General features: G+C 36.2%; 1 protein-coding gene across 1 annotated transcript in view; it reads right to left on the reverse strand.

Annotated features, from left to right (window-relative positions):
- Nucleotides 1-3964: 3964 nt before the first annotated feature.
- The window catches only part of nek10 (NIMA-related kinase 10), a 56516-nt gene continuing 32956 nt past the window's right edge, over nt 3965-27524 (reverse strand). Inside the window, exons 28-36 of the mRNA XM_059012837.1 lie at nt 25141-25215; nt 16904-16955; nt 15795-15835; nt 14941-15041; nt 12904-13014; nt 12260-12368; nt 10533-10585; nt 9421-9476; nt 3965-8703 (exon numbers count right to left, since the gene is read on the reverse strand). Of these exons, the coding sequence (XP_058868820.1) occupies nt 8652-8703; nt 9421-9476; nt 10533-10585; nt 12260-12368; nt 12904-13014; nt 14941-15041; nt 15795-15835; nt 16904-16955; nt 25141-25215 (650 nt within the window). The 3' untranslated portion in view covers nt 3965-8651. The remainder of the gene's footprint in view (nt 8704-9420; nt 9477-10532; nt 10586-12259; nt 12369-12903; nt 13015-14940; nt 15042-15794; nt 15836-16903; nt 16956-25140; nt 25216-27524) is intronic.

Below are 27524 nucleotides of genomic sequence, written 5' to 3' on the forward strand. Positions count from 1 at the left end.
AGATGCCTGTTGATCATTTCAGCAGCTTTGTGAAGCACTTAGGTCAAGTGCACAGTTCTGCATATTGTGAACAATTGCCTAATGGGGAACCTGCTGCCTGCTTCAAAACATCAAAAAGTCTGTGGATATTACTGTATATAATCCAGTTAAAACTTGAAAACACTGTTCTTGAAGTTGACTGGTCTACAAGATCAATTGTTGTAGGTTGCCAGGTCAGACGGTCCTTTTTGTGGTTAGTGAGTGACATTAGGTGCAGTAGGAAATTATCTGTGTTCGGCAGTTTAGTTAGCTTCGGCTTGATCAATTGAAAGGTTCACACTAGAAAGTGACACAGGAATGAAACTTCAGTCCTGTCCAATCCTGTCTTATCAAAAATGTTCCTGTCCCATCCCATCCAATGAAAGAGTAATCATTTCCAATCCTGTCCCATCCTGTCCTGTCCAAATTGTTCCCATCCCATAGCTTTTTTTAAATTTTTTTTTAATTCCTGTCCCATCCTGTCCTGTCAAAGAAATCCTGTCCCATCCCATCCTGTGATAAACAGAGATCAACTATTATTTGGAGGTACAGATATTTTCGTATTCATGTATAACATTACGGTTGATAGGGTTTTGCATTAAACACTACCGGTATACGACTAGTAATTTGTTTTTAGTTTTTGTTTTTTCAGAAAAAAAATACAGTGCAAGCACAGGGTCTTTATAAGCACAATGTGCAATATAATGTTGTAATATATAAATTCGGTAATATAAAAAAACATGGTATTGAAATAATATTTCATAAACGTTCAGGGAGTATCCATCATCTATTTATTTATTAAAAATCGTAGTATTATACATACCCCTTCAACGTAGCGCCGAAGCTGTACCTCCAAAAAATTGTAGCTGCTACGGCCAAATCATAGTGATTAGGGGTAATAATCATAAAAACCGAAAATGTGCACATCCTTAATATACTGCACATATGTATATAGTGAGAGAGATGTTAAATACATGCCAGTAGCAATCCACAGCATTCGGTTATTCTGCTAGTATCAATAATTAATGGATCAATATTGTTAACTAAATAACTGACATAACTGTACAATCATGGGTAATATGAAATATTTTAAGTATCAATCTATGTTAAACGTAAGGGTTTTTATTAACCATTCCGTGTTGCCAAGATGCTGATTCTCCGCGGATTCACATTCATAAGAGGTGTCTGAAACTGATAAAATTAGACTACTCTCACTTTCACTGTCGCTGTCATCCATACTGGCAGATGCAAGTAACCTGCGGGTATCTCCCTCTGTGACGTCACAGTCTCCTGGCCCCAAACCAGGAAATGGAGATCGCCCTCTGTATTTCCAGGTATTATTTGATTCATTGTAGCACGATTAAACATAATTTGGTAAAATTAATGTGATTATATGTTCAAGTGAGACCTGTTAATATTATTTTGTATGTTTAGGGTAACAGTCAAGTTCCATGTCATAGGCTCTTTTACGACTATAAAGAGTATAAAAACACTCTTACTGTCTGCTGGTGGCAGAGTAGTCCCGTTCCTTCTGATTCCCAGAAGCTTAAATCCTGTTTTTGCCCATCCTAAGAGGTTTATTCTTTTTATTTCCCGGTCTCGCCCATTCCCGTGAGCTTCACTCCTGTACCATCCCATCCCGCAAAATTGAACTGTACCGTGGGAGTCCCGTCTTCATGTCACTCTGTAGTTCACACCAGTCCTCCTACAGACAGAAAATGATGCAATGGCGACAATATCCTGATTTTCCTGCGTGACCTTTGAAACTGACAACATCAATCCCTTTGGCAAACTGTGTCAACCAAATCCATGGAAATAACAACTATTTTCAGTTTGTTTTTTTCCTTTCCGTTTAATTGTCATATTGAAATGTAAATGTCTTAATTTCTTTCATTTGGCAGCAGAACCTTCTTCAGCAGGATGTAATCAAGCCAGATATTAGCATAAATCACAAGTTATAGGTGGCTAATTAGCCCTATTGTACAGCAAGTGCCTCAGGGCTGTGACTTCATATCTCTTCTCTGGCTTCAATATTCTTTATTACATTTTAATGAAGTAATACAGGGTTTTTAAATATTCATTTTTTTTTTTTTTTTTTTTTTTTTAAAGGGAGGCCGCAAATTTAAGCACCTTGGGAAACAATTAAAGGTATTTGTTACTGCTACTTAAAATATTAGAGCTGTCAATTAAAAATGTTGATCGGTTAATTTATGGGCATTAGTTAATTAATCAGTAGATTAATCTGTGTACATTTTTTATAAAGGTAACGATATTATAGCACCTGTCCTGCATAGTAATACTAAAAAATCAATATAATCTAAAAACCTTCAGTTCTTCTGAGCTTTGTGGGGAAATGCTGCGGTGATGGGGAAGAAAATAATTGGACATTCTAAATTGGGGAGAAAATCTGGGGTAAAATAATTGCGCACACAGTAATTTCTGCATGTATGTATCAATCAGGGAGGTTTATAACAAAGTCCCTACTTAACATGCCCTAATTGGAAGTGGAAACAAGTTTTTATTTTGAAAAGGTATTAAAACCAGCATTCATAATTGTGACAACCTAAACATAATTTAAACATCTGTATAAACATTAGTGACCACTCTGTTGAATCTCAGAAAGGGTATGAAGCTTGGTTGATGTAGATATTGTAAGGTTAAAAATCAGATAACAGATACGTTTTTATGAACACATTTATTAACTACTCCTTTTCATTTTGTTTCATACTTTATTACTAAAGCAAAGACACACTCTTAGTCACTTTATTAATACCACTCAGTATTATACAAAACAATGCAGAGTAATTCAAAAGCAGAACATAGAAATGGTTTAAGTATTGTGAATATAAAATGTATTAATTAACAAAAATAAATCCTTCTTAGATTTTATAATTTCATGCTAAAACATTACACTCTGAAAACTATTGGTCTTATCTATACATAGCAGATTGGGTAATTTAAATTCTTAATTTTCAAAGGAAACCCCACACAAACAATTTGCATCTTAACAAGGTATGTTGTAAATTATATTCATACCATGTGGGTTTAGCAAGCATGCTGTTAATTGGAATCACACCACCTAGTTGACATCGTGAATGTTATCGGTTTAAGTTTATAATACCTCTAAGATAGTTATAGCCTAGTATCTCCTGTTACATACTTCTGTGGCCCATGTGTTGAAGCTATAATATTTTCAAAATGTTCTCAAAAAGATGTACTGTGTTTTTTCAGTTCAAATTAAGTCAACATATATGGATTTCCTATAATAACTATTTCATCATAAAATAATCTCCCACAGCTACCTGTTGCACTAAAGGATGTTCATTCTAATAATAAAAACTATATATTTAATAAAAAGTCACATTTTATTAAGGGTTATCAAAATATAATGAGAGTTATAAACATTACTCACATAGCATAAACACATAGCACTGCCCTTGTGTTGACGGGATGTCACTAAAGTGAGAGCCTCTTCACGATGTTAAATAAGGATGTTATTTAACATAGCAGGGTCTGTGACAATTTTGAGTAGAAATCTTGACACTCAAGCCCAATAAATATTGTGGGGAAAAAAGCATGAAACACAAAATTCTGTTCTAATGGGTGCCTAAAAACATACTATATTTTGAAATCCTATCCAAACACAAACCCACATCATGGATCTTTATTGCTGTGTTACCTGTTTGACAATGTGGGAAATAATCCTCTACACTATCATAAGTGCACTAGAGCAGCCATTTTGAAAATAACTTTGAAACAGTATTTAAAGTTATACGTGTACAAAGCTGTCAGATGTTAACAATGAAAAGAAAAATTACAGGTATGTTATTTGAACAGTTGTAGCAACACGTGGGGATGTATAACGCTATATATATATATATATATATATATATATATATATATATATATATATATATATATATATATATATATTCTTTTAGCTGTTCACAAAGGGATAATAGAGTGTGTCCAAGGTGTACTTTTCATGAACTGTAAACTTTTAGTGGGTCAGAATGTAACACTATACTTTTCGGAACCCTGTTACTTACTCTTTAAAAAGCCATGTTACTAGGATAGACATTTGTGTCCATGATGAAAGAAATGTATAGATGTCAGAAAAGCACTGAGGTTGTGGTAATTGACATATTAATTATGGAATTAAGTGGCATCAATAACTTTAAAATATGACTTGTGAAAATGCGCTATTACTGTGCAAATTAAAGGTTGAATACATTTTGAATAATATTAAATAAAACTCACAGATGCACCTCACACATTTCAAAGTACAAAAATCCCTCACTCACAAACAAACAGAAAAAAAGGTGGTAACAACACACAGATTTTCAGATCATGTACATTTCACAACTGCCTGTAATCTGCTCAGGGGTCTTTCCACTATATTGATGTGTTTGAAGCGCCTACAGGTAAATCTGTACTCTATATTATATCTTTATTTAAATATTGTACAGCTGTGCACTGTTGTAGACTTACCAATAAAGTGAATGACCCTAATACTGATATACTAAAGTTACCTAAAGCTAAACTTGTTTAAATAAGAAGGTCTCTCAACAGAAGCAAATCTAAATATTGACACCCTTTACTACCACCAGTATTAAAAGGCGTTAATTAATAAATCTCCTTACTATCATTTCACAATACAATAACAGGGTGGAATGGGGTCTGTGAAAGAGCAGGTTTAGTCTAGTGTGTCTGCTCTTTAGATAATTATGATAGAGTCCCTGCACAGTAAACAACACACAAGGTTGTTTTTTTTTCTGAAGTGCAAAGCAGCAATAAAAAGCTATAACACTTCCAAACTAGAAATAAACACCTCTGGGTGATTAACTTCATTATAGTGGATTTCACAACAATGGAAAAATGAATCTTGTTAATGAAGGGCAGCGTATAAAACTGCTCTATATATTTTCTTGCTAAAGGCTTGTTTTTGAAGGGGATTCCACCTGTAGGCTGCATTTCGCCATTGTATCTTTTTGGAAAACCACTGACCACATACAGTATATTTCAGTGTAAAAAGTGGTACATCCTAGACAAATTGCATTAACAAATCAAAATATCAAAGCTTTGGACACAGAGACCAAAACATACTCTCTTTCACAGATAGAAATGTAACACCAGGATATGTGCAAGAAATGGTAAAAAAGTAAGTACACTCAAATTTACAAAGGCACTCTTCAGAATATGTTTGATTAATTGTAAGTATCTAGCTGTTCTGCACACCAAGGAAGGGTAATAAAAAAATAATACAAATAAGGCAAAGTAGCCCAATGCAAACATTAGCCAAACACCATCCCTTTTTAATAGAATAAACCATCTAAATCTAGTAAAACTATTTACAGCCCCATTCACCTAAAAAAATGCAAAAACAAAACAAATATCTACAAACCAAGATTGATGACCTAAATGTTATGTTCAGATATTACAATAAAATTCATTGAAAACTTCCTTGCAACTGATTTTATATTTCTTACACTTTATTTAAAATCAAAATATATTACAATTTTTTTCTTAACTTTATTTCAATAGATATGGTGTAGTGAAAGTAAATAACTACATTGATTGATTTAAACTTCTCTGATCTGAAATTCCTGAGAATTACTGTAGGTTTTACAGTAAGAGCATCCATCAGCCTCTCAGAATCCTTTGGGGGAGGCCATGGTGAAAGAATGTTGTCTTCAAGACATGTTTAATATTATATTTAACTCATGAACAAAAGTGACCCAAGGATTTGAAGCCTTAGTTGAGTACTGGATTTGATGTCCACCAACAATGATTTTTCCAAGCTGTAGGAAGTTACAGTATGCATTCATGTTTTCACTACTCTGTAGGGCCACCATGGGTAGCCAGGGAGCTACTGATTTGATGTGATGAGTATGCAAAGTGCTTAAGTTGTAAGGGATATTTTACAATGTTTCTGCAGAAAAGCCTTCTCCAGAAAGGCCTTATAGAGCAATTACTACAGTGACTGTTCCTTGTGAAGCATCAGTATTTTGTGCAGTCTGGGTCACTGCCACAGCTTAATGCTACTTTTCTTTATTTTCACTATTCAACACTTGTGCTTGTGCTCTTAAATTACAGATATTGTATTCCTATGTACAAATGCACTGTAAACCAAGTTTCTGAAGAAATTCAAAAGTATTTGCTTAGAATACAATATACATGTAAGGGATTCCACCTGCAATAACAAATGAATCAGTCAGGTGAAGGACAGCTCATTTACAGAAAATATAATAGGCCCAATTTTGAGGAAATCAGGTAAAACACAAATGTAAGGACAAAGAGCTTTATGTTTGCACAGGATTACGCCATCTACTTCATTTAGATTTTTCAGTGTGTTTTGTCCATTATATTTTCTGCAGGCAAAATTCTGTTCAGAAGCTGCTTGCAAATCAGGAGCAACTGACATTCCCTTTAAGAAACCAACAGCACTAGTATTTGTCTTATTGCTGTGATTTTGATGAGCAAAAAGCTGTTTTATAGCTATAGCACCATTTTTTAATGCAGTATTCAGAAATATTTACATTCATTGAACAATTTTGGCATATGTGACTGCAGTGTTTTGGATATTCACAAACATTATTTTTATACTTCCAGCCTCTGCAATATAGAGCTTATTTGAGATTCATTAACTTTAGAGCAGCTGTGAAAAATACAAATATCTATGAAACTTTTTTTTTTTTAAACACATGGGCATACACCTCATACTTCATAATTTCTGGAAGTAATTTAGTCCTACATGTTTTAAATTTGAATATGCACTTATTATTTTGCTGTCAGTCTTTTGAATAACCGCACATACGTTTCAAATCCAACACACAAAGAAAAGCTGCACTTAAAAATATTAAATGACCAGGAATAAACTACTAAATGCAGGTATGAAATATGGGCTTTATATTTAAGAACTATTTTTATTTTTATTTATTTTTTTATAAACCTAATTTTATATCAGGGTGCAGTGGCAAAACAAAGTACTGTAGCTGTCCTAAAATTCAACAGCGGTACATTGTAAACAGTTAACCTTTACTAAATTTTACATTTAATTCAATTCAATTTCAACTGAGACAAAATGCACATACTAACTAATGTTTATTAGCACTTGAAGTATTAAAAAACGTATGTTAACTCAGGTGGCATAGTTAAATCAGTTATCGGTACTTCAATTATAATTATAATACATTTCCTGTTTTGCACCTAACTTTTTCCTCATAAGAAATCAAAAAGTTATATCCAATAAATCATTCTGAAGGAGTCTAGATTTAGAAAACATGACTATTTTTTGTATGCTATAGTTTTACAAAATGCCAGTAACACCTAACCAGAGTTCCCCCATTTGCCAACTGCATACAATGCTGTCTGTAGGACAGATCGGGGATCAATACTTAACTTTGTCTACTGCTTACATCGTTATAAGTTCAGCTATTTGCTAATCCAATACATTACTTGAATGGATTAACTTTTCACAGTATCACTAGGTATAAATCAAGTCTCTCCAATACAGCTTTTAGGATGTCAAAGTGACACTGTACAGGCAGAATGATCCTACTGGCTTCATATATTTTAATGCTGCTCTGAAAAATTCTGACAAACAAAAAATATTTCTTTAAATTATATTAAGCCAGTACTGTGAATTAATTATTCCAGATCATGTATTTTTTGAGTGAATATTCTTTTGTGAAGATGCCACACAACTAATGTTTAACTGCATGTTCAAATGTAAAACACTCTAGAATAAATTACTTCATCAAAACCGCTCAAAGTTAACATGCAAATGAGGCCATATCCCGACAGTTATGCCGATCACTGACACTAGCGTACCGGGCAAAATATGCCACCAAAATCCCATTACAGGGCAAAGGCGGTTTGCTCCCATTTGCGCAGTGTTTTTTCATCAAAATCAGGGGCGAAAGCATTTTGTCCTTGCGTTTGGAGGTTTGCCCCATCATCAAAATCAGGCCCAATATATACATGTTTCGAATTTTTTGTCCAGTATTGGAATCATTAGTGCTGTTATGAAAAAAAAGCCAGGAAGCATAATGGATTGGGTCCTACAAGTTTATGTATCTCAATATATTTCATATTTCAATATATGAAATATGTGTTTATTTTCAAGACCTTCATCGTGGATAATTAAAGGTCCAACTGGGTAAATTAATCTGTTGTGGATCCATTGTAAATTCCGTCAGCTGTAAAATGAAGCTTTGTATAATCTTCCTTCGAAAGATTTTTCTAACAAAATTTCAATACATTTTCAATGGAAACACATGGATGGTGTTAATTGGCCTTTGTAGACTATTTGCCAGTTGTAGTGATTTGAAAGGACATATTCATCCATAACCTTCAAGCTATTCATATTAGTTGCTTTGCACATTATTCTCATTAGCATTTCTTAGATGCAATATCATAGGATATACTCTATATATGAATATCACAATTAAAGTATTGTGACAATAGGTTAATTAGGGTTCATTGCATAAGGGACCTAGAGATAAGCCCTCATATATTAAGGCTCTTTGATTACCACTGGCATGGTTGGGAAGCACATTTCTATTCAGTGCAGTATTGGCAGTATGAGGACTTCCACTTGCAATAGTATCACAGACACTGTTAGACAGTAATTATCTCCTTGCAGCAAGAACATTCTTGCTTCCCCATGGATAGGAAAGATTCCTGCGATCAACACAAACAAAAATGATTAGTGCAGCCAATAAAAAAGTCCCTATTTTTAGTAATACGTGGATATGCATTTGGGAAAGCCAGTGCACAACAACAATTATTTGTAAATCAAGTGTATCTTCATGTACTAGTTAACCCACTGTTTGAATATCATAGAGGTTGAGAAACATCACACTGTACAGCTATGACAGATTTTTTACATAACCAACAGAAATTAAAATGTGGTGTCTGCTTTGCTATCCAATACCAAGCATAAAGCCACAATAAACAATTAAATAACATTTCATTGTTTCATTTTAATATTCATAATGAATCAAACCATGGGTATAGGATATTGTGTTTCTAACGTGACTCACTAATTACTTTGCTTCAAAAGGTTTCAGAAGCAACACAATCAAACAATAGAACAATAGCTAGTCTTTGACCTTTAAATTATCTCTTCAAATATCATCTCCAGTAATTTCTATTTCAATGGTGCATTTGTTACCACATGTAAAATATGCCTAATGCTCAAAGCTGAACAGTACATTTAATAATTACTGAGCAAGACTGTTTTTAATAACTGCAGTTTAATTTACTTTTGTATCTATGCTGCACCCATATTATTCAAATTCCATTTGCAAACAACTTTAGAGGAACCTGTGTGTTTTCCATCAGGCATGCCCACCTTCTGTCACGGATTATAAGGGATGTTGCCACCGATAAACTTACCTATTTGATGTTACACTATAGTATCCATTTTCCACCAGAACTTCTTCAATCATGGTCTGTGGTGATGAAGTAAAAAAGGGGAAAAAATCTTTTTGTATGACTTAGAACATTTCTAGAGGTAATTTCTAGAGCTCTCCCAGACAATGAAAGAGAGTTTCATTCAACTTTAATTATCTGACCAACAGTTCACATAACCAACAGTTACTGAGTAAGTGGTTGCATTCAACAGCAGCAGCAGAGAAAGGACAACAGAATAAGGACACTAGGCTGTTTTGTGGTTGCTCAGTGGCTGCACTGTGGTTATATTGTGCACTAGGTTATATTGAAAAGTATTTTGTGTTTTATTCTCATTATTTTAAAGCTTAAAATAGATGTTTATGTAAGACTATACTTTATGCAAGAGTTTTTTGATCAGTGTTTTTTGATTGGTATTGTTTTGTATTTAAGGTTTTTAAAGGCTTGGTACCTTCTTATTTGAGTGCACTGGTAGAAAGGACAAGCATTGGTTATAGTTTACACTCTTAGGATTCTGTTAATTTGACTGTTCCAAGGGTTCAAACACATTTGGGAGAATGATTTTTTGCATATCAAAACCCGATGACATGGAACTGTTTCCATCATATATGACGATGGAATTTGATCATTTTTCTTTCTCTGGTTATAAAGATAGCATTTGGGAATTGCTTAGAACCTCTTGCCAATGCTTCTCCTTCAGTCCACATTAACAAATAGATATATCCTATTTATTCTGTTCTTTGATCTCTGTGTGCTGCTGATTAAGTTTGAACAACACATGTTGTTATTGTGCTGCTTGTACTTGTAATTGTCTTTTTATTGTTTTCCAGGACCCCCTTGTAAACTAGGCCTCGGTCTCAATGGCTAAATCTCCTGGTTAAATAAACTAATAAGTAACAAAAATATGAATTGTAGTCTATGACCCAAGTTGTCAAAGGAATGTTATGTTAACAGCAAAATTGTAGTGTTTGAAAACAGTACAGTTTTATGACAAGCTTTTTATTTTCATGATTTAAGTACTGTACAAAAATAAAATCCAAGAAAAATATTAAAATACATCTTTAAGATAGTTACAGACCTGAAAATATAACACATACCTGCATCTGTTCATATGTTACGCCTTCTTGATAGTCAACATTGCAGGTGTTACCTATGAATGAAATGCACATTTTAATACAGGTGAAACAACTGACCCAGTAAACTTAAAAATGTTAAGTTTTGAATTAGATATAGTACAGAACATCCCCTGCCATGGCAATAAATACTGAATTAGAGCTTCTTTTATGTAATTCCTAAAGGTGCCCTTTGAGAAATCTAATTGAGTATTACTGTGATAGGATGTCAGACAAGCTGTATCTCAGACCACCGTGTTATGCGTTAGGAGTGAGAAATGTCCCAGAACACATCTACACATCATAAGTGTGAATGGGAAGTGACTTCTGCAGAGGATTTAGATCTCAGAAAGGGGTCAATAAATACACACAGAATGTAGGCAGTGCATATCAACCACAATTGTGAGCAAAGAAATGCTTAATTTTTATAATTTTGCACCATTATGCCAACTTCTGGTGGCATAATACAAATCCTGTAGATAGGTCGTGGATCAGTGATAGTGCTGCAACAGGACTGTCTGAACATAAATGTTTATGCTTTTCCTACGTTCACCTTAGCAGTTAGCAGAATCTGTTTGCCTGTTAAACATGATTTGATTTTCATTACATGAGAGTAGCTGTTATTTACTTCATGCTAATATTGGATTCAGCTTTCGCCAAGATAAAATGAGATAGTAGTAGTGGGGACCAACCAAGACGTAGCTTTGCTATAATATATAAGCCTTCAGTGCTTTTCTTCCACCAGGTAACTTGGATTTCCTATTGGCCAGTGTTGATGGCTGAAGTGTAATGCTGGCTCCAGGAATCAACCTATTTGAGGCCTTCCTGGCACATCAGCACACACAACGACGGAGATGCTGGCTCCAGGGATCACCAACGCACACCGCTGCTCCACTCCCTCCACTGGCTCCCTATCCCTGCTTGCATCCAATACACTGCTGCTCCGCTCTCTCCACTGGCTCCCTATCGCTGCTCGCATCCAATTCAAAACTCTTCTACTCGCCTATCTCGGTCTCTACTTTTCTGCTCCCTTCTATCTCCATGATAATTTGTCCCTACACCCCCTCTCGCCCCCTCCGCTCCTCCACCACCGGCAGATTAGCTGTACCCCTCCTCCACTCCCCCGCTTCCAGAGGCCGCTCCTTCTCCACCCTTGCCCCTCAGTGGTGGAACAACCTACCCACGGATATCAGGACTGCTCAGTCCCAGACCACCTTCCGGCGCCTCCTCAAGACACACCTGTTCAGACAGCATCTGTAAACCTCACAACTCTCGACAATACTGGACTATATGGCACCCAGTTGTTCTAGTATTTGCATCAGCTTGTACTTGCACTGAGCTGCTCCAATGTGATATTTAATAAGGTGATATTTTGTAAAGTGATACTTTGCACTGTGATATTGTGTAACAATTGTAAGTCGCCCTGGATAAGGGTGTCTGCTAAGAAATAAATAACAATAATAATTATAATTGCTGACACTTCTCTTTCAAAAATGTCATGCAAGGTTTATTTATTGATCAGAAACAATTGCATGCCTGGGGATGAATAGCTCTTAGTAAACCATTAAGTTTTCCTCTTACAATGCCCAAGTTCAAGGCTTCACTAAAAGTCATATAACTGACAACTAATGAAAGGCATGCGAGAAATGTATTAATACCCACATCATTCCTAACAACCCTTTATGGTCTTTGTAATGCAAATGTTTTCTTACCTGCCTTATCTTCAGGGACAATTGAATTTCCCCCTAAGGAATGACATAAAAATCGGCAATCTGTACTTATGAAGATGGACTCTATTAATTCTGGAGAGCCTTGCAGAAGCTGAAAATAAAGCAGAGAATAAAAAGGGACTGTCAATATAAAGATCTAGTCAATATGAGGGTGACTCACTGAATAGCTATAAAACAAGTTAGGCTACTATTTTATTATTATTATTATTGATGTCATACCATAAATAGCATTTGAAGTATTATTAAGTATTGTATTATTTTAACAAAGCTGTTTATACTGCTACAGCTTTGAATTCTTACATTTGAATTATAATTAATTATTGTGTTATTTTAACAAAGCTGTTTATACTGCTACTGTACAGCTGAATTCCAATTAAGAGGAGGACAGTTGTGATTTCTGTTAGGTAGACTGGGCATTTTTGTGCTGGAACTAAAACCCTTATGTTTCTCCAGCAAGGGTATGACTGCTAGCTGGTAAACGGATGATCCATTAAACTTCCAAAGGCTTTAAAATGACTCCTTGTCTTCTAAGGCCAGCCAAAGCCACCCTGTACCTGGTAATGACATGTCACTCCTGTGCGGGAACAAAAGAGTGTTGCAGAAAGAAAGAATTTCATTCAACCAACCTTTTTTATTTCTACTTTTAAGTTGCTTGGGTTACTCTGTGGACAGAAAAGTGATTTTTTGAACCTTTCAATTGCCCTCCTTTTGAAGTTGTGGTTCAAAGCAGGTGGAAGCTGCAAAACAAATACAAATGTAACACAGCATGTTACACAACTTAATGCTTTGTTAGTAAGGGTGAGGTAATGTGATTAACTTCACTACCCATTTGAAGTGTTATTTTCCTATGAGTCAGGTAATCTAAATCGTATCAGAATCTTCAATTTGAACAGTTCTGTGCACAACTAGAAGGAAACAGAGGAAAAGTAATGGTTCAAAGTGGGAAATGCAAAAATAATCAATAATAGAGCCTTCTCAATATCAATCTATATAGTATTACAACTGAGACTGCAGTAGGTAATCCAAAGACACTGCACACTGTTGATTCCATTTGCTGATTGAAAAGATAAAACTGTACTGTACTATGCTTGTTAGTATTTTGTGATTTCCTTCTCATGAGCTAGTCATAGATGTATGGAAAATACTGTAATTTCCCTGTGGATGGTTCGGTTCCCTTGCCAATTGCATATAATTCACAATGGTCATGGTACATCTGCTTATTGTGTTGATGGTGAATGTCAATTCTAATGAAAATATGTATTTATTGTGCATGGGAATATTACGTGATGTATTCTAAGACCAAAGTAAGGTAAAACAATTTAGAAATAAAAATACACATTGATACTGACAATTTGCTTTAATACTAATAAAAAGCATGAGACCAGCTTCTGTATATGCTAAATCATTACACTGGTATTATCAGTTTGTTGATTTGCCTCATTTGAAATCTTTCTAATGTATTTGAAAACAAGGTCATACAGCTGTGATCAGTAGATGAAGTTGTTTGTCTGATAGTAACCTCTCCCAGGTTTACCCACCTGTGTCGTGTTCAGTGTGTAACCCCTTTGGGGAGGCAAATGACAAATAAACCCATTGCTTTATACAGTACATTAAATAACTGCTGATTCACAAAGGAAACTCACAGTACAATGTTCATCTATTTCTCTCTGCTAAGCTACAGGTACATGTATACAATGATTGTGTTGTAAAACTGAAAGCTTTTAATTGACCAAATCTGACCAGCTACGTTTTTTGCTCTTCTTTATTCATAACCATTGAGAAAACATGGAATATATTTCTCAAGCAATGCCAGACAGCTATGTTTCACAAAAGTACAGCTTGTGAAAAAGTGGGTTAAATTATTTTGGTTATATAATTTTGTCTTTTTCTATTAATTACTCTATTAAATTATTTCATCATACAATGGTCAGGAAAAACCAAGTGCTCTGATTGGCTAACAAGGATTTCATGGCTGTGTTCCTAAATTCAGTGCTTGCAGCATTAGACAATGGCAACTAGATGACTCTAATAATGGAAACAGTGTAGCATGAGAATAGTCTGCTTCCTTCCTACAGTATAACATGGAAAACATAGTACATGATAACTCAGTTATCATCTATTGCCACTAAATATAGGGTTACAAATTATTAATTAAAGCCATGAATTGAGGCCTAACAACAATTAGGCAAAACAAACAACACAACACAACCAAGAATACTGACTATTATTGATCAATGTAATTATGTAGTAATTGTTTCCATTCTTTTTTAAATGTATATACTGTACACTAGTTAAAATGTTCAGGAGAAAAATGATCTTTCCTAAGATGCTGACCAGTATGATTAATACAAATGATAACCTATAAATCACAATGCTAATGATAGCTGCAAATGATTAATTCAGAACTCATTCCTGCCAGCTTAAGAAGGTCAGAAGTGTTTTGCTGTAGATATAATGATGATATATTGAAAAACATACATCGTATTATATTACTGCTAAAGAATGTGTCATATTAAGCAAGATAAATGGTAGCTCTTTTTAGAAACACAAAATGGCTTTAAATTGCGCTGAGTACTCTTAAAGTAGCATTAACAGTGACCTTGGCAAAAACTGGTCATGCAACCAGATTGAGAGTGTTTGAGATCAACAGATAAATCTCTTACCTGTGTAATATAGATCATTTTGTGCAGCTGAATGAGAATGCGCTGGATCGGATCACTTATCTGACGCACTTTTCTTTGTGACACTGCAATTCCAGCAGATGCTTCACATGAAGATTTTACAAAACAAATACTCATTAATGGTATAATAAATGGACATGAAATACATACATTTCAAGGTTTACAAAGTAATCACATATGTCTGGAAAAGCACCTTCAAATTTGAAACTTTCACATGGAGATATAAACTTGAATCACATTTTTCAGATTACAATGCTTGATTACTCTATATCAATCTGCTGAACACTCAATACATGCACTTTATATTCTGTAGGCTTTAGGCACCCGTTAGAAAATAAACACATTACATGCTTTTGTTTTTAAGATCACATCATAGTTTACTGTGGACCTGTCAATCCCACAACCCCATCAATCGTCGCTAATCATTATCTTCTAACTTCCAGTCCTAACTTAAACTACTATTTCACTGACCCTGTTGACTGAATTATTTCAGTAACAGAGAATTTTTCATATCAGGCCAATTACTAACATGCTTCTATTGTCTGGGATAGACATCAATTAGAAATCAAAGCTCTCCCTGTTTGTGAAAAATCACCTAAAGCATCTAATACCACCTTTGCACTTAATACTGTGAAGTACTACTGCTGGAAGACTACAACCCGGCCATCCTACAGCCTGCTTTATCTCCCCCGAGTGAGCCAGAGCAATGGCTGTAGTCACTGACTTAAGTGAAGAAAAAGACAGCTGAGCTAAAGAGAAAAAAAACGAGGTAATACAATTGATTAACTACAGTTGCAGAAGAACTTATCAAATATTTTTTAAATGCACGTTATTACCTGGCCGAGGTTTTGTGCTAGGTACAACAAAATCTCCACATCTGTAAGAAAACAAAAGTTTAAAAAAAAAAAATATATATATATATAGAGAGAGAGAGGGAGAGGGAGAGAGAGAGAGGGAGAGAGAGAGAGAGAGAGAGAGAGAGAGAGACTAGCTGAAATTCAATATTTCAATATTTCATGCATGGCAAATTGGGGAACAGTAGCCTCATGGTTTCCTATAAGTTACCGATCTTGGGTGTCGTACAATGCGCTCGGACCCCTTTGCCTTATTTTAACTTTATTTTTTGGGGGGTTTTGCCATTTAAAATTTTTTTAAATTTTGGTTCTTTTTATTTATTTTTTTGGTTTTGTGGGTTTCTTTAATTTGAGATACGTGGCTACTGTAGTGATCCAGCAATGGTGTTACTAAATAAAGTACCCCAGGGGTCAAAATTCTGGATCCAAACATAGCCCTCGACCTTCCCCTGGATGAAAGAGGAGGTCATGCAAAGCTTGGTTGCACTGGCTCCTGTGGGTTCCAAATGCATAAAGGAACAGACAGACAGACAAACGTTCTTATTTATATATTTATAAATTAAGATATATATATATGTAAAAATATGGATGGCAATTATGGATGACAATGTTTTTCTGAGAGTTTCTTGGTTACTAAATAGTATGAGTATAACCAGAAGCAAAGGATTTTAAAGCTCCAACAAACAACTGAACTGTGAGGAAGACCTAGAGATGTGATGCATCATCAGGCAGTATAATAATGGCTTCTTCAAGGAAGTTGCTAAAGAGACTAAAAGGGCTCAACTGAAAATGACTGAAGTCAGCAGGCATAAAAGGTACAATATGACCTTCCTACTGGCAGAGAAGGAAGTCAGACACCGTGGTGCTTAAAATGCATAATCTTTGTGGGGACTCCACAGAATAAAGAATTTGAGTGCCCAGTCGGATTAAGGTCATCAGGATAAGAGGAGAACAATCCATTTTTTATGCTACATTGCTATTCAGAAGAAGTCTATCAGGTCACAAGTAATACGCAAATAATAAATGCTAAACTGTAATGGAAAACTAAACATAAATTGTATTGTTACTTGTAAATACTTTAAGCCACTGACCCAGTGTGGTGTCCTTCAGTTCCAGAGGCACTTACACTCCTTTTGATTGTTCCTGAAAGATACGTTAATCAGATGGTTATTGACAGTCCAGGAAGAACACACTGAAGCACAATTTTTATTTTCTTTATTTTTTATGAAGCATGTGATGAAAAACGGTACAACCGAAAGGGTGTTTTTGGCTTGATAACCCGCATACAGGACTATACATGATGTAATATGTTAGACATAACTAGAATTTAATTACTATAATTGCAAAAGAAACACACACAGGAATCTCATCCCTCCATTGAACTGAATCATTATAATAGACGGCCTATGTTTTTATAAGTGACCGTGCTGTACTATTTTGCTTTGTTATAATAGTAAGTTTATTTTGTATTTATTTTACTATACCATATGTTCCAGTTCCATTTTACATTTCTATTTCCAAGGGCATAAATCTGGAAACCTCTGCAGTATGTATAACTTTTTATACATACTGTTGAGAGCTCAGTGCTGAATAACTTTTTTTTGTCACACTGCTGAGTAAATATTTTCACATCTTGTATTCATTCCAATCCAACAACAAAATGACCAGACAAATCGAATTGTTCTAATTCACTCTGCATTGCTAACCAGATGCAAATTTTGATCTAAGGAAACAAATTCCTTTTTGGTGTTTAAAGCAATTGTAGCTAACATAATTAATAAATTTCCTTTGTCATGCACATCCATTCACTATATAGGTCTCAAGAAACACATACATGTATTTTCATTTATTTTTTATTTTTTATTATATCTGGTACTACAGTAGGTTAAAAACAAACTCACTGCAAGATTTCCTTTCAGACTGTCTTAGACCTTCTCTGGTAACTTCACCTGGAGAGTGAAATTGTCCCCTCCCATTCAGGCCCTTCTGTTCTGTCAGTAACCACCTCCCTAATGATTGACATGCTTTGCAGCCAGTAATACCCCTTCTCCACTAGCACATCCGACCCGTGAGGGCTCTGTACAGTACGGGTACAGGTGGTTCTCCATTGGCTATTTGTCGAGCCGAGCGAGAACCAAACAGTGAAACTCTGGCCTCACAAAACATCTGAGTCTGGCTCAGAGACAAACCGGGCCAGGGGCGGGGTTAAGGATTTTTGTCATTATGTTGCATCAGTCACTAACTCCAGAAAGACAAACAACAAGCAATATGGCGGGCAGCGAGTGTGATTAGAGAAAAGTACAGCCTTGGGATGCTGAGGAAGTGCAGGCTCTAGTTTCTTTGTGGGCAGATAGAAGTGCGTCAGAAATTAGAAAGTTTATGCCCGAATTTCTGACGATTTGACGCAAATGGACATAAACCACCACTACGGTACACGTAACTCACACACTCAAAAACACAAAATTCTACCAACTTTCTCATACTTGGTATTTATTATATTAATATATATATAAAAAAATTCTAAACTTATTTTCGAAAATATAGTAAAACAAAATACAGCTGTACCATACCTACAACAAACTGCTCTTGTGCTCCTGCAGCTTTTTTTAAGCACCCAAACAAAAAAACAACTCCAGAAAAAACAACTATCCTTAAATGGGCAAATCATATTTGTAAAACCTTCTTTTTTCCCCTTCAACATATATAATCAGTAAAATGTGTGTATTATAAAGAAATTTCTAAATATATTTACAAAATATAGCAATACAAGATTTTTTTTTTTTTTTTATTTCTTAGCAGACGCCCTTATCCAGGGCGACTTACAATTGTTACAAGATTTTAAACAAGATTTGGAAATTGTTATTAATTATTGTTACTAATTAACTCATTTTGCCAAAAGATGCGCAAACAAATGGTGTTCAAAAAATAATAGAACAACGGTACAGCTGTATCGAGAGCACACTAGTCAGTGAAGCGGCGCTTCAAAAATTGCTCTGAGAAATCTGGACACAAAGCCAAGCTCCTGTGTGACAGGTCTCATCGAAACCCATTATATCAAAAAGTGACGCGTGTGTCCCGGGTTTAATGCCTACAAAACGGCATCACAAACAAAAACATACAGGGAGCTTAGTGTAGTACCAGAAATCGTTATTATAAATACCTGTCAGCGAAAGAAGGTGAGTGAATGTTTAAATACTGTAAGTTCATAAATACAAACTATTTTTATTTTATTTACACATTTATCAATAACCTTATTAATGACGTATCGTTCCGCAAGAGAAAAGCAGCGGATATTAAATTATGTAAATATATGGTCAGTCCATGTCAGATCAATCACCCTCGAAACTGAAGCTTCATGGAAGTTGATATGAATATGGATTTATAAGTGAGCTACCCAAAGTTATTGTATTAGTTTACTGGGACTTTCACTTGTATGTATCTGTTATTGTTGACTCGTTTTCTCATTTTAATTTGTCAGCGAGGCAGGTTTAAGAAATTACATTTTTTTATTTTTTTTAAAATAATAAACAAATGTTTAAAATTACTATTTCTTGTATTACGTTAATTTAATAATTAGTAATTGTTAAATGAAACGTAATATAAGAATGGTAACCTGAAACAAAATATTATAAAAATTGTAATTATTAATTATAATTATTTTTTATAATATTTTGTTTCACGTTGCCATTTTCTTGTATTACGTCATATTTAATGAGTTAATGCACTGTCAGCCATGTATTGTTATCATTATTATTATTATTATTATTATTATTATTATTATTATTATTATTATTATTATTATTATTATTATTATTATTAATAATAATAATAATGTCAATATGATGCATATCGTATGTTTTGTAGGTTTGAAGGTGCTGTTGAAAAAAGTTATTGAAGTTTTATTGTAGTTTTTAATTAGAAATAATAATAATAATAAAAAAAAAAACATTTAATCAGGAACCTTTTTGTGTCTTTTTTCCCCAAAGAATGATGTTATTAGAATAATTGATAATCGTAATCGGGATTATTTTCAAACAGGTAACACAGCAATAACGATCCATGATCACTTAGTTTTTTATTCGCTCTTCCTGCAGTGATTTAGATTGCTGTGTTACCTGTTTGACAATGTGGGCAATAATCCTTACACTATCATAAGTGCACTAGAACAGAGATTTTGAAAAGAGCTTTGCAACAGACTTTAAAGTTATACGTGTAAAAAATGTTTCGTTACATGTGGTTCCCTTTCAATTAGAAGACAACCACCAATGACATTATGTATGGGACATGCCTGCCCATTGGGTAGGTAATTGCTGCGCTCTCTATACCAGAGCTGCCAATAGGCTCCTTCCTACGATCCCCATAGTTGCATCGCATTGCCTTCAGGCTTTTGATGTGGGCTCAGAGGAATTTGCTGTCCCTGCGGGCGGCACACATTCCCAGAGTGGTGAACTGGGCACCGGACCTCCTCTTGAGGGAGGGTCCCCTTCTGTCAGAGTAACGACTCCACCCTCAGATAGGGGAGCGCATTTGGGAAAGATTCTGGAGGGCGTAGGTCGATCTCTTCGCTCTGCGTCGACGCCCTAGCGCACAAATGGACCAAAGCGTTTTTGTACGCTTTCCCACCTATACCGCTGCTCCCGGCCTTTCTCGAAAACGTCCGGTTAGAGGAGGTGTCAGTTCTCCTAGTGGCCCCCAGGTGGCCAGGGAGAATCTGGTTCTTGACCCTGTGCCAGCTGTTACACAGCCTGCCCTGGGAGATCCCACTGTGCATGGATCTCCTCAGTTAGGCGATAGGCACTCTTTGGCACCCGGAAGCGTGCAGGTTCCGGCTATGGGTCTGGCCCCCTGAAAGAGACCGCTGGTTAGCCCTAGAGCTGTCAGTTGCGGTTGTGGATACTTTGCAGAACGCTAGGGCAGACTCCACTAGGTCTTTGTACACCTACATGTGGAGGTATTTTCAAGCTTGGTGTCTGGCTAGAAGCCATGACCCAATCTCTTGCCCTATGCCAGTTATCTTACAGTTTCTGCAAGAACTGCTTGATGCTGGTAGGTCATCTTCCACTTTGAAGGTGTATTTAGCGGCTATTTCTGCATGACATGCCCCCGTAGATTCAGTGTCTCCGGGTGTGCATTTCTTGGCTACCCGATTTCTTAAAGGCGCTCGGCAATTATGCCCTCCCAGGAGGACTGTTCTCCCCGAATGGAGCCTTAATATTGTACTGGAGGCTCTCACGAAGGTCCCTTTTGAGTCCATACACTCCATAGAGTTGAAGTATCTGTCTATGAAGACAGCCTTCCTCGTGGCTATCACCTCCGCTAAGCGGGTCAGTGAGCTGCAGGCGCTGTCCATGCACAGCTCCTGCATGCATATTTGGGAGGATGGCATCGGTCGCCCTCATGGGTTCAACGGAAAAAGAGAAATGGCTTCCTCAGGATGACGGTTTTAATCCCTCGGTGGGCGGGACTGAGTGCGTCATCCCAGGAAGGGGCCTATCGGCAGCTCTGGTATAGAGAGCTTAGCAATTATGTACCCAATGGGCAGGCATATCCCATACATAATGTTTTGGTGGTCATATTTTCTTTCAGGGAACCAGGGTTACGGTAAGTAACCTAACGTTCTCAGATGTATTTCAAATACTTCTTTAGAGTAACAGTGATCTTTGGACTTTTGGATCCATCTATTTTATACACTAGAATCCATGACTTATGGTACATTGTCTTTTCTTCTTACATCATTGGCTATAATTTAGGGTACTCTGTCTTATTATCATAATCAAGCTTCAACTTCAGGTGCTTTATCTCTTTTACTTACATCATTCCACCATAAATGAAGGTATCTTATTATCCAACTTACATTATTAAACACTGTGCACTGTGTTTAATTAAACCCACAGACCTATTTTAACATCATTTTAGTTTTATAAGACACCTGTTTTATGCACCCAGATGAACCCCTAAGTTTTGTCCCAAAACACAGACAATCTCCAAGGAAACTTAATATCAAATCTCAGTCATTTTGATGGTCTGACATAGTAAGTGTACGTACATGCTGTTTGAGTTTTGTGTGACTTACATACTACAGGCGTCTGTTTGTTTTTTTGTCCAACCCCCAAAGATGCCTTATAATATAACAAATGTAATGAACAAATAGCTACCTAATAAATAAAAAAATGGCTCTAAATATCTTTAGAATTTTTTTTTCCACTTGATACCCAGTTTGTCACAGTATGTCACAGTGTTTATAGAGTAAGTAGCAGGGTTCTGAAAGATGCAGCATTACACTTCCCCACCTGCTGCTACAACTGTTTAAATAACTGTTTTGTTTTAACATCCTGACAACTTTTTACACGTGTAACTTTAAAGTCTGTTTCAAAATGTCCGCTCTAGTGCACTGATAGTGTAAGGATTATTGCCCACATTGTCAACCAGGTAACACAGCAATAACGATCCATGATGTGGTGCAGAACAGAAAAGCCAGAGAAATTGTTATGTTGTTGTTTTTTTTTTGCTTGCTCTTCCTGCAGTGATATAGAGGACAGATCTCAAGCCCGAGCTTTGTAACAGATTTTAAAGTTCTAAGTGTAAAAGGCTGTCAGGATGTTAACAATGAAAAGAAAAATTACAGGTACATTATTTAAACAGTTGTAGAAATACGTGGGGACATATAACGCTATATATATATATATATATATATATATATATATATATATATATATATATATATATATATATATATATATATATATACATATAGTCACCTCCAAAATTATTGGCACCCTTGATAAAGATGAGCAAAAACAGGCTGGGAAAACCATATTCTTTTATTCTAATACAATTGCTCAGAGAAAAAGTTTTTTATTAACAGGTAATAAAACATTTTCTCAAAAATCCAGAATTATTAGCACCCCTAAAGATTCTTATAAATAAAATCAAACAAAATTAAATCTGCATTAATATTCTACTTCTTTAAGTTCATCTCGCCTTCCATGGCTTCCTGTTTCACTGGGGTATAAAAATGATGTAACACGCATATGAAATCCATTTGTCATACATCACCATGGGGAAAGGCAAAGAACTCACAAATGAAAAGAGACAAATGGTTGTTGACCTTCATAAATCAGGCAATGGGTACAAGACGATAGCTAAAAAACTAAATCTACCACTTACCACTATTAGGGCAATAATTAAGAAGTTCAAAACCACTGGAACAGTGGTAAACTTGCCTGGTAGAGGACGCAAGTGTATCTTGCCCCCACGCACAGTGAGGCAGATGGTTCGGGAGGCAAAGGGAAATCCAAGGGCCACAGTTGGAGAATTACAGAACTTGGTTGCATCTTGGGGTCACCAAGTCTCCAAATCTACAATTAGATGCCACCTCCATGCCAATAGGCTATTTGGAAGGGTTGCCAGAAAAAAGCCTTTATTGAGAGCAACCAACAAAGTAAGCGCCTGGAGTTTGTAAACGGCATTGGCACTTCGATTGGAACCGGGTGCTATGGTCAGATGAGACGAAAATAGAGCTCTTTGGCCACGCACACCAGCGGTGGGTTTGGCGTCGAAAGAAGGATGCGTGTGCAGAAAAGAACCTCATACCTACTGTAAAATACGGTGGTGGATCTTTGATGTTATGGGGCTGTTTTGCTTCCACTGGTTCTGGGGCCCTTGTTAAGGTCAACGGCATCATGAACTCTACCCAGTACCAGGAAATATTAGCCAAAAACCTGGTTGCCTCTACCAGGAGGCTGAAACTTGGCTGCAAGTGGATCGTCCAACAAGACAATGACCCCAAGCACACATCAAAATCTACAAAGAAGGGGGCTCCCGAGTGGCGCATCCAGTAAAAGCACTTGCGTAGAGTGCAGGATGCGCCCTATAGTCTGGACGTCGCGGGTTTGAGTCCAGGCTATTCCTTTGCCGACTGAGAACAGGAGCTCCCAGGGGGCGGCGCTCAATTGGCCGAGCACTGCCTGGGGGGAGGGAGGGTTAGGTCGGCCAGGGTGTTCTAGGCTCACCGCGCACCAGCGACCCCTGAGCTCTTGGGTGGCTGCATGGTGAGTCTGCGGTGTGAAAAAAAGCGGTCAACTGACGACACACGCCTCGGAGGACAGTGTGTGTTCGTCTTTGCCCTCCCGAGTCAGTGCAGGGGTGGTAGCGGTGAGCTGAGCATAATAAAATAATTGGCCATTCCAAATTGGGAGAAAATAATAAAAATAATTGGCAACGACTAAATTTATATAAAAAAAAAACTACAAAGAAATGGTTAATTGACCACAAAATCAACATTTTGCAATGGCCATCTCAGTCTCCGGACTTGAACCCCATTGAAAACCTGTGGTTTCAATTGAACAGGGCAGTCCATAAGCGCAGACCGAAGGATATCAAGGATCTGGAAAGATTCTGTATGGAGGAATGGTCTAAGATCCCTCCCAATGTGTTCTCCAATCTCATTAAACATTATAGAAAAAGATTCAGTGCCGTTATCCTTGCAAGGGGAGATGCACAAAGTACTGAAAACAAGGGTGCCAATAATTGTGACACTTCATTTTCTTTGGAAATAAATTTATAATTTGAGAAATGTGTAATTTTGGTTGATTCTATTGAATCATTAATAAAGTCAAATATATTCCACATATATTGCTCAGTACTGGTATTATTTATTTATACAGTCTTTTTTGCTCATCTTTATCAAGGGTGCCAATACTTTTGGAGGTGACTGTGTGTTTATTCTTTTTTTTTTTTTCAGAACCCCACTACTTACTCTTTTAAATTATTTAATTTTCTATTTCTATATTGCCATGGACAGCATTAAAAAAAACAAAAAACCATCATATTTATATTCTACTTTACAGAAAAAAAGAAAACAATAGCTGTCAGTGTAATAAGAACAGTAAAACAGCTAGCTCTTCGTTGTAGAATGATACACATGAGATCTGGAATAAAACTGAATTGTTACCATCTGGAACACTCACAAAAATGGGAGATTCCCAGAAACTATTTGAATAATAAAGACGAATGGCTGTGTTTATCAAAGTATTGCTCGGGGGTGATCTGTGAATGTTTCCTGCTCCTAATAACTATGGCAGCCTGATGTGACATGTTATTTGTACAGCTCTCCTGGGTGCATTAAATGATGGTGCAGTGTGGCCTGACTAGTATGTGCTGTTCATTCTAACGTCATTGCTACATTAATAGAAATCTCTATGAACACATTAACATTGTATTAGATGAAACGATTGGCAATTTTCATTCTGGTTTTATGGTTAAAAAACGTACCTCCCTGTGCTAGTTCATTGAAGCAATGAAACTAAATATACCCCTGAACACTTACTCAAAGCTAAATCCTTACTAGGGCTTGAAGTGGAGCTGTTTGATGTATCAGATGTATCCAGTTCTTCATCAGAACCTACATTTGAAAAATAAAAGACAAGTTTAGAACTTTTTCTTTTTGAAGTTGCACACTACAGCATGTGTTTCTTGGAGTATGACCATCAGGTCTTCAGAGTAATACTGTACAAAAAACAAAAACATATGGCAAAAAGGAACAATTCATTGAGAAAAGCATGTACTTGTAGATAATGTTTTCATTTGTAAACAGAATTTTTAATCTTGTAAAGGAGTCAGGGACAGAAAAACTATTTGACTGGCTGATTATTTTGAGTGAAAAATACTGAGAAAGTCCCTTCAAGGTATACAGAAGAGGTTCTAACCTACTGAATTATCCACTCTTGATGTTATGGGGTTATGGGGTTGATGTAAGTATAGGCGTAATGCAAATAATTGCGGATGCAAAATTAAAATTGCATTACGGCCAGGCAATTATTTTGCACTGCGCCCTATGTAAGCTTAAGAGCAATGCAAATTACTGAACACGTACAAATAATGATCCGCAATTATGATAATGAGGGTCTCAATGAGTGCATCAGTCTATTTAGAGGCTGCACTTGAAGAGAGGAGTACAGAGAGCAGTAGTCGCTGTATGACATTTGTGCAGCACGAAAATACAAAGCAAATAAAAATGTCAGACAAAGGGCAGCAAAGTCCTCTTGGCGCATGAAAAAAAAGAAAAGTTTTCTGAGAAGGAGCTGAGAGTCCTTACGGCTCATGTCACTCAGCATGAAACAGAGTTGTTTGGAAAAGCATCAGTCAACATCAGTTATGCGAGTATCCTTAGGAAATGATATGTATTGGCCTGCCCTTTTCAGCATGACATCCAAAAATTTGCCAAGCACTCTGGAAAAGGTGGATTGGGCTATCTTTCTGACATTCCAACTGTGCTCTTAAAGGAACCAGAGGCTAACAGTGCAGAGAACAGCACTTTCACCTAGATTGACGTGGGGATCTAGCTCATCAGCTCATCACCTCAATTCAGCTATGAGGTCTAGCATGACTTGTGGAGTAAGACGATAACGCCGCATCCTCCGGCATCCCAAACTAAGTGACCCTGTGATTCAATATGTGGGGTCTTCTTCATCTTGCTCTTCTCCTCCAAATGTATTCCTGCCTCTCCTCAAGAAGAGACAAGTGTCGCATCAGCCTGAAGCCAATGACAAGCTTTAATACAGCTCTTAATTACTCGCTTCTATAATGGTTTGCACCTTACAAGGGTTGTAAAGTTTTTGGAGGCTCAGCAATTGCCTAAGTGCAAGGCAAAATCCTTACATCACATTATAATGTTTCCATGCTCTTTTCTTGATTGAATGCATTTCAATATCATTTTAATCTATTAATGATGGCAAAGTGCAAATTTGATAGCGGGTGCAGAACGCCAGGTGAACACCATTCTTTACATACGCCGCATTTTTAGCGGCCGGTAACATCAGTCTTTACGGCTGCTAAATACGATTTACGGCAGCATTATGGGAGTTTTGCACCCACAAATCACTTTCTGCGTATCCTTACATCACCCCCTATATGACATTACAATTCCACTAGTGCAAACCAAAAGGAATCCCTGCCATGTCTTATACACTGCTTCCTGTTAAAGGGAAACTGTATATCCTCTACAAACACGAATGATAGAAAACACTTATAATATAAGCAGTAATAATGTAGAACACCTTCCTCTAACACACTTTTCAACGGAAATGTTACAATGTATCCCCCAACAAATAATGAGACGAGTGAAAACATTTGCAGAATAACAGGGTATGTCACTACAGTATTTCAGCTATTAAGCAGTTATGAAATTACACATTCTGGTATAAAATATACTTCTTAATGTAGAACACCATTTATAACTAACACATCTTTTATGCAAATGTTACACACTATTATCAAACAAGTAATTAGACAGATGAATACACGCAGAATAACTGGGGTGCTGCATATGTTGCCTATACACTCTAAATATGTTAGCATTCCTGAATATTTTATTCCTGAATAGTTCATAGTCCATGTGGAAAAAAAAACTTTAATGAGCAATTTGTCCCACAAGTAATTTTAATAATTTACTTCATCAGTCCCAATTATTGTTTGAGAGTAGTGTAACTAGTAATTGCATTACTTTTTATGATAATATTTTAGTGGTGTTATTTTTTATTTAAAAAGAAAAGGTTTCACTAGGCTTTTGTTTCCATGCATATACAGATTAGGAGTTAGTTGGGTCAAATCGGGTCCAATTTTATCATACAAATAACATCAGAAGCTGTGCATTTTAATGTTCTGCTATTTAGAACACTTACAGTGGGAACCACATGTTCTGACACCTGTGCC

The sequence above is a fragment of the Acipenser ruthenus genome, chromosome 3 (assembly GCF_902713425.1).
Source record: "Acipenser ruthenus chromosome 3, fAciRut3.2 maternal haplotype, whole genome shotgun sequence".
In the NCBI taxonomy this organism is placed as follows: domain Eukaryota; kingdom Metazoa; phylum Chordata; class Actinopteri; order Acipenseriformes; family Acipenseridae; genus Acipenser; species Acipenser ruthenus.